Here is a 9,087-nt window from a genome sequence, read left to right on the forward strand (position 1 = left end):
TTTCCATTGTGGTCATACAGTATATTATTCAAATCATCAAGAGGTATAATATAATAAGCAGGATGTGATCTGGAATCATGTTTATGCTTTTTTATTGAAGTATGTATTAACAGTTTGCAGAATTACAGTAACATTTCAAGCACAACTCACTATACAAAAACTGTCAACTGTGAGTGGACGACCCAATAAAGCACTATACACTTGTTTACAACAGGGTCCACCTGGTTCAATTCATCATAACATTTAGAGACGTAGAAATATACATTTCTAATTATAATAGCCAAAAACAGGGAATCATCGTGCACAGTGAATACAGAATGACGTCGAAATTAAAAAACAAACAAAAATCTAAATCATGACAATTTTCGGAAAGATTTGAGGCGAGATTTGAACGATTTTTCAAAAATAGCAGACCTACGAGTTCACAGCACGCCACCGGGTGGCGCGCTGTGAACTCTGGACGGACGGTTGGATGGACGGATGGACTCGTAGAAGCAGAAAAAAAACATATCTCTTATATATATATATATATATATATATATATATATCTTAAGCTAATAATAATTCAGAGAAAACAAAGAAGGTAAGGAGAAAAACAGAAAAGAAAAGACAGAGAGAGATACACAAATTATAACATAGTTCCATTAACCACTTTAAAAGGACAATCTTTGACGTACGGCATACTATAGCGCATAATATAAAATCTTATACGTTTTATCTGATATTGATTAATATGGGGGGTGGGTTCAATTAATCGATTATTAATCGGCAGAGCTGTCGACTATTCAATTTGGCTGATGGTCACTTTGTGGCATCCCTACAAGTTACAACAAGTGAGTAAGTGACCATCTCTCTTCCATACTGGTGTGTGGCGTCTCTTCAAAAAACATGGGCTATAAGTTATAGCCCATGTTTTTTGAAATTTTGAAAAAAAAAGTTATCCTCGTTTCTCATCATTTTGGACCGTGGGCTATAGCCCATATCGTATGGCATACTATAGCGCGCCGTTTTTCATCATTTTTGAGGATTTGAAAAAAATGACGAAATGACAAAAACGATGGGTTATAGCCCATGTTTTTTGAAATTTTGAAAAAAAAAGTTAGCCTCGTTTCTCATCATTTTGGACCGTGGGCTATAGCCCATATCGTACGGCATACTATAGCGCGCCGTTTTTTGTCTTTTTTGATGATTTGACAAAAATTAAAAAATATAAAAAAACGGTGGGTTATCTAGAAAAAAAACATTCTTGAGCTGTCCTTTTGACTTCTTCACTTCCTTCACTCTCCTCTGTTTAACCCATTCTGGGCGGGATCAACACCATTTGGTGTTTTTAAAGCATTATGTTATACTTTAGCTATTGTAAAATAGCAGATCTACAAGCTCGTAGCGCGGCACCGAGTGCCACACTTGTACAGTATAGGTCTGCTATTTTTGACAAATCGTGAAATTGGGGCGCACATTTCGAATATATATTCTTTCAGAGCGAACACTTTTAACCCAAAAATTTACTTCTGGGGGGGGGGGTCCCTGGAACAACATATTTCCAGATGGGGGTCGGCGGCCAAATACAGATAATTCTGGGGGTCCTTGACATGAAAAGGTTGAGCACCAACTGACGTACAGTAGAAATATATAGGTTTTTTCTCTGAAAACTGTTAGGATTTAGAAGATGTCTTTTTAGAATCGGTCTCTCTGATGTTCATCATCTCTCCATTTCTCTTTAAACCTTTTCTTCGCTCCTCCACACGGACATAGATGAAACTGAAGGGGCGTCATATTATGTTGGACCTCTTTAAGGCCTCCATCTTCTCTCACGAAGCAAAGCATTCTGCATTAGTGAAAGAAAGACCATAGAACAACGTTAGTTGGCAAACGGTATATATCTGGGAGATGAGAACATGCAAGGCTGAAGCCCCTCTTTGATGTCTATGTGTGCACCTCCCTGCTTATACATGTCTAATTAACCCATTCTGAACGGGAACCCATTATGGTGTTAGCATCATGTTATGCTTTAGCTATTGAAAAATAGCAGATCTACAAGCTCATAGCGCGCCACCGAGTGGCGCGCTACGAGCTTGTAGGTCTGCTATTTTTGAAAAATCGAAGAACGACTGACATTTTTAGAATCTGATCTCAGGTCAGAATGGGTTAATCAGACCAGTGTGTGTCCAGTGGAAACCTTGTATGAATCTGATCTCAGGTCAGAATGGGTTAAGCAATTATTACACGAGAGGGTGTGGTGTAACGTGATTGTTGCCACGACAGTGACGCGGTACGGGAACGAGACGGAGTCGAGTTCCGCAAGCATCACTGAAAAGTGTAATATTGCAACAGTTACCCTTAAAACTAAGAATATCGCTGAGAAAATATATATTTCTAATGACAGATATAGTCACTATACGACCACAAATGTCCCAAGAAACTAGCTAGCCTATAGCCACCGAGTTTGCTATAGCGCTCTGGGAGAACAGAGCAGCTGAATTCTTTGTTTTGATTAGGAGGTGGTGAACGGTGCTGGTTTGATCCACGGCTAGAAGCCGTTTCAACCAATCAGATTGCGTCCTCGAAACAACCTGTTGTCTAATCAATGATCATCATGGTGTTACCAGCGTAGATGTTTAATCAATGATCATGCTCTTACCAGCGTAGATGTCGTTGAGGTTCTCGACCTCCTCCCTGACCCTCAGAAGGAGGACATCTTGGAGGATGTCCACCTGCCCCTCGGCCTCCACCCCCAGACGCTCCAGATGGTGTTCCTTCAACCTCAGCAACGCCCGGCCTGGAAAGGAAAGGTACTATGTTTACCCTGCAGGGTAACTGGACTAAGGAAAGGAAAGGTACTATGTTTACCCTGCAGGGTAACTGGACTAAGGAAAGGAAAGGTACTATGTTTACCCTGCAGGGTAACTGGACTAAGGAAAGGAAAGGTACTATGTTTACCCTGCAGGGTAACTGGACTAAGGAAAGGAAAGGTACTATGTTTACCCTGCAGGGTAACTGGACTAAGGAAAGGAAAGGTACCATGTTTACCCTGCAGGGTAACTGGACTAAGGAAAGGAAAGGTACTATGTTTACCCTGCAGGGTAACTGGACTAAGGAAAGGAAAGGTACTATGTTTACCCTGCAGTGTAACTGGACTAAGGAAAGGTACTATGTTTACCCTGCAGGGTAACTGGACTAAGGAAAGGAAAGGAACTATGTTTACCCTGCAGTGTAACTGGACTAAGGAAAGGTACTATGTTTACCCTGCAGGGTAACTGGACTAAGGAAAGGAACTATGTTTACCCTGCAGTGTAACTGGACTAAGGAAAGGTACTATGTTTACCCTGCAGGGTAACTGGACTAAGGAAAGGAAAGGAACTATGTTTACCCTGCAGGGTAACTGGACTAAGGAAAGGTACTATGTTTACCCTGCAGGGTAACTGGACTAAGGAAAGGAAAGGTACTATGTTTACCCTGCAGGGTAACTGGACTAAGGAAAGGAAAGGAACTATGTTTACCCTGCAGGGTAACTGGACTAAGGAAAGGTACTATGTTTACCCTGCAGGGTAACTGGACTAAGGAAAGGTACTATGTTTACCCTGCAGGGTAACTGGACTAAGGAAAGGTACTATGTTTACCCTGCAGGGTAACTGGACAAGCTAGATATGCTATTTTTTTTTTTTATCATGAAAATGTGGTGCAAATCATTGAATATATATTCTTTCAGAGCGAATGTTTTTAACTCAAATCTTTGCTTCTATAGGGGGTCCCTGGAACTTCAACGTATTTTGAGATGGGGGTCAGCGGCCAAATTCACATCATTCTGGGGCTCGACTTGACATGAAATAAATTGAGAACAACTAATATTAGAAACATGGGTTTTTCAGGAAAAAAACTGTAATTTGGAGAATCGATCTGGGGTCTAAATGAATGAATGAAGGCACCTGTATGCGTGTGTTCTATACCCGATATGGAGTGTTTGATGACCGCCATGTTTTGTGGCTGATAATAATTTACCAATAAATTACTCATGCCGGCAGGCTAAGCCTGGGAGCTTAAAACAAACTGTAATGACGCGCGACAAAACAATGATAAAATGATTCATATCCAAACAAGCGCAAAGTTTAAAATGTTTATATAGCTCGGTGCACAAAATATTACAATACAATAAATAAATATATATATATGCAATAAATATGTGCAAAGAATCTAATAAATAACAATCAAAACAGTGAGCAAACAACGTGAATGAATCAAACTATAACAAAGTATATTGTGCGGTCAACAAAGTGCATCCTCCCAGCTCACCCTGCCTCCAAGTTCAAACAGCCTTAGGAGTGAGCTGGTTCAGACACCCATATTTGTTGACTACCAAGGGCCACCCACAGAGACGCTCCCACCAATAACAGAACGCCAATGCGGTGCCCACACCAATCACCAACCAAGTGACAACCACTGTAGCTAAGCACTCTTTGGCTTCTACACCATGTGGAGTGTGTCTCCTACCTGATATGGAGTGTTTGATGAGGGCCATGTGGAGTGGGTCTCCTACCTGATATGGAGTGTTTGATGACCGCCATGTGGAGTGTGTCTCCTACCTGATATGGAGTGTTTGATGACGGCCATGTGGAGTGTGTCTCCTACCTGATATGGAGTGTTTGATGAGGGCCATGTGGAGTGGGTCTCCTACCTGATATGGAGTGTTTGATGAGGGCCATGTGGAGTGGGTCTCCTACCTGATATGGAGTGTTTGATGACCGCCATGTGGAGTGTGTCTCCTACCTGATATGGAGTGTTTGATGACCGCCATGTGGAGTGTGCTCAGTGGGTATTGCTCCTCTATCCAGTCGCACACCTCCTGAACGGACCAGAGCGACGCACGCTTTGACAACACCATGTCACCCTCCGATGGGACGTCCTACGGCCTAGAGGGGCCAGGAGATATTTGTAGAATAGTTAGATCCTATCCTATAGATGCCGCATTCATACTGAAAGCGACTGCATTGCTCCTATATACACATACTGTATACTGTACTACAGTATGCATAATGAGTTTCTGACAGTGGGGGGGGGGGGGGGGGGTGACATCACCTGCCAATTACCCCCGTCATTACCTCATACAGTAGGTCATTACATCATACAGTAGGTCAGTGGATTACGTTTACTGTACGCAACATGTGGTACGGTATGGCCGCCATATATAAACTTTATTTTTCCCAAATAATCTTGAGAACATTGTGAGAATATTGACAGTGTAACATTACAGAAATAAGGTAATTACGTTAGACGGCTCTAAAAAGAAAAACTGGGGTAAAAAGTACAACTTTTGAGACATTTGTACTTTTACTTGAGTATTTCCAATTCCCATGCAGTACTTTTACTTTACATCTCAGAGCCTATAATTTGTATTTTTTTACTCCACTACAATTATTTGAAAACTTTTAGTTACTAATAGTTTTTGGGGGATTTAATTTTTTTTATCAGAAAACATACTAACCACTTCAACCCTATACATTTCGTCCGTTTGAAAATAGCCGATCTACAAGCTCACAATGCGTCGCATCGCTTCGCCTTGTGAGCTTGTAGATCGGCTATTTTCAAAAGGTTTTCGTGCACACTCATGGACGTTCATGAGTACTTTTATACTTTTAGTACTTTAAGTACATTTTGATGCCGACACTTTTGTACTTTTACTTGAGTACATTTTTGGAAACGGGACTTCTACCTGTAACAGAGTACATCTACATGGCAGTATTCATATTTCTTATACCTAAGTAAAACATTTAAGTACTTTTCCACTTTTCCAGCACTGCCTTGGCTATAATAATATATACTTTTATTCTTAAACCTTAAGCCGGGGGTTGGCTTGGCTTTCCTCCCAGACATGTACACTATCCTCTTGGGTTTTTCTTTAGCCCATTCTGGGCGGGAACCCCTTCTGGTGTTAGCATTATGTTATGCTTTATACTAGCTATTGGAAAATAGCAGATCTACAAGCTCGTAGCGCGCCACCGAGTGGCGCGCTACGAGCTTGTAGGTCTGCTATTTTTTTGAAAAATCGAAGAACGACTGACGTAGAAACATGGCTTTTTCAGAAAACTGTCAGGATGTAGAAGACATTTTTTAGAATCTGATCTCAGGTCAGAATGAAAAACTGTCAGGATGTAGAAGAACATTTTTTTGAATCTGATCTCAGGTCAGAATGGAAAACTGTCAGGATGTAGAAGACATTTTTTAGAATCTGATCTCAGGTCAGAATGGGTTAGGGCAGAAAGAACTAGTAAACTCTGTATATTATGTGACCTTTTCACTGGGGCCAGAGTCTTGTTAGCGGGTTGTAAAATATAGGAATTTAATTTCCTGTTGTAATTATAAAAGGAGGTTTGGGATTGGATGAGGCCAATGTACCAAGGTGGGGGGGGGGGGGGGGGGGAGGGTGGAGACCCTTTACACATAGGGAGGGATTCCCAAAAAACCTTACAAGATAAAAAATAACCCACTTAGACATGAGGTCGATTCTACTAAATGTCTTCTAAATCCTGACAGTTTTTTTGAAAAAGCCTCATGTTTCTATGTGACAGTGGTTCTCAAACATTTTCATGTCACGGACCCCCGTGACATTTCATTCAGCACCCCTCCCCTCTTTTATATTCCATTCTGGGTGGGAACCCCCTTTTGTTGTTTTAAAGCGTTGTGTTATACTTTAGCTATTGAAATATAGCAGATCTACAAGCTTATAGCGGCACGCGGTGCTGGCTGCGCTGTGAGCTATACGAGCTTGTAGGTCTGCTATTTTAGAAAAATCGGGAAAATGGGGCGTAAATCTTTGAATTTCTTTCAGAAGCGAACGTACATTTTTAACTCAAATCTTTGCTACTGGGGGGGGGGGGGGGGGTCCCTGGGGGGGGGGTCCCTGGAACAACATATTATCAGATGGGGGTCAGGGGCCAAATATGAGAGACAGTGATTCTCAACCTGTTTAATTTCAAGGGACCCCCAGTTAGGCTATACAGACCCCCATCCATGTAATGGCATTTCTATCTCTGGGACCCCGTTTTTGATGAATTGAACATGGTGGACCCTCTTGTAAACAAGTGTATAATGCTTAATTGGGTCGTCCACTCTCACAGTTAACAGTCTTTGTATTGAGTTTGTGCTTGAAATTATACTGTAATTCTGCAAACTGTTAATAAAGATTTCAATCAATCAATCAATCAATCAATCAATCAATCAAAAAACCCCAATTTATATTGTACAATTAATGTTAATTTAACTCCGAGAGTGTACAAATGAATCCATTTGTAGGCCTATACACTCTCAGAGTTACAGACAGACCCATATAAAGGGTCCATTTTGGTTCCAAACTTATCATTTAGCTGGGGACCCCTGGAACCCCTCCTCAAGGACCCCTGGTGAGATGAAATCCACATGGTCTATCAAATGCATTATAGACAGCGATGTATTTATTATATATTTTACCTAGTATATGCACTAATTCAGTGATACAACAATACTACCACCTAGTGGCACAACACAGCATCACATGGTGAAGCAACCTTCTATACATTTTATTAAATGATTTAATGTAACACGGTTCTTCTAATCTTTGTCTAATCTCTACATTATAGCCTCGGTACCATGGACTTTATTTTCGTTGTTCGCATTCGTCGGAACTGCGCGGATGCTTAATTATATCCTCGATCATGCTATCAAAATTAAAATCTATATGAAAGTTAACAAAGCAACATCTGGTCTCCTGCACAAAGTTTCCTGGATGTCAGTCGATCATGTCAGGAATGGATCCTAATCCTATAACCGTAATCGAACCATGACGAATTAATATGAACCAATGTTTCTAAACCGACAACAGTAACATGATGCAACCAAAATAATGTTTAGTATTATTATAACTATGTTTTGAAGACAATAAGTCAACATATTGAAGCAACAGTCTTACCTGCCCAGCCCTTAGCTTGACTCCGCCTCACACGGATGAGCAACAACCGACGTTTCACCGAAATCAGTAACCTATCGAAATCTGTGTCGCCACCAATGCACGGTTGAGACGTGGCTAATTCGCTCGTTTTAATTTATTATTAATAATGCAGCCAGGTGGTCAGACATGTATGCGTTTGGCTGATAGATAGAAGATAATCTCGAATAATTGTGTTCATTTATATTAAATTATTATATATATTCTTTCCTAATGACTGTTGGGGTCACGGGATTATATAGGTATCACATGTCGGTATGACATGATGTATATACAATACATCCCACAACTGGATCGTCAAATCGTCGCATAAAATCATATTTTGGAATTCGGTCATTAAAAACTTTAAAAGTCCCCTCCGGTTCAGTTCCTTTAGGTTCTTTAGTCCATGAGCCAGACGTGAATTGAGTGCAAAACTACACCTATATATTACATTGTTTACATATAGAATCAATACATTATTTGGCTGCCAGAAAATATCATGTTTCTGTCATTATTTTGTTTTATTTCACATTATATTGGGGAAAGGTAAATTTGGAAGTACGTCACGTCCGGTGCCATGTCCTTATTTGGTGTTGAACCAGCGACGACAACATTGTTTGTCAAGCCTCCGTGTAAACGGAAGGACGTGAATTGTTTGAGAGAAGCGTGTCATTATATAAACCAAGGTTTGTTTGTTTGTTTCTGAAGCAATGTTTTACGTTCTTTGTCAACATTTAACTGATTTAAGGTGCATGTTTGATTTGTATATGAGTTTAATTGATGCGATTTGTTTTTGTTACAGTTTGACTGACGTTTGTTGTTCATATGGGTTTGATTGATTGATTGAAATATTTATTAACAGTTTGTAGAATTACAGTACATTTCAAGCACAATAAACTCAATACAAAGACTGTTAACTGTGAGTGGACGACCCAATTAAGCATTACACACTTGTTTACAACACCACATTGTTCAATTCATCAAAACATTTAGAGACATACAAATAGACACTTCTATGTAGTTAAAGAACAGAACAGGAAATTCATCATAAAGGAAGCAAAAAGGGAAAAGATACATATACAGTGAGGGAAAAAGGGAGGGGGTTTCCTGGGTTTCCTGTCATTCCATTC

The 9,087-nt window shown here is 40.3% G+C and overlaps 1 protein-coding gene across 1 annotated transcript; it reads right to left on the minus strand.

The window, feature by feature from the left end:
• Window positions 1-75: 75 nt before the first annotated feature.
• Window positions 76-7,985, minus strand: LOC308333924 (sterile alpha motif domain-containing protein 12-like). The gene is made up of 4 exons (XM_080790456.1): window positions 7,940-7,985; window positions 4,765-4,907; window positions 2,642-2,779; window positions 76-1,828 (listed from the first exon to the last, which is right to left on the minus strand). The coding sequence occupies exons 2-4, from the start codon at window positions 4,877-4,879 to the stop codon at window positions 1,812-1,814; spliced, it is 270 nt and encodes an 89-aa protein (XP_080646582.1). The 5' UTR covers window positions 4,880-4,907; window positions 7,940-7,985; the 3' UTR covers window positions 76-1,811.
• Between the last annotated feature and the right edge of the window lie 1,102 nt (window positions 7,986-9,087).

Source organism: Protomyctophum bolini (assembly GCF_963924005.1).
Source record: "Protomyctophum bolini genome assembly, chromosome: 19".
NCBI classification, from domain to species: Eukaryota; Metazoa; Chordata; class Actinopteri; order Myctophiformes; family Myctophidae; genus Protomyctophum; species Protomyctophum bolini.

What these genes read in the sequence shown, in the direction of transcription:
- LOC308333924 (XM_080790456.1), bottom strand. Translation starts at nt 4,879, where the DNA reads ATGGTGTTGTCAAAGCGTGCGTCGCTCTGGTCCGTTCAGGAGGTGTGC. An exon ending in CATCAAACACTCCATATCAG is followed by an intron (nt 2,780 to 4,764) that starts GTAGGAGACACA and finishes TTTCCTTTCCAG; the next exon opens with GCCGGGCGTTGCTGAGGTTG.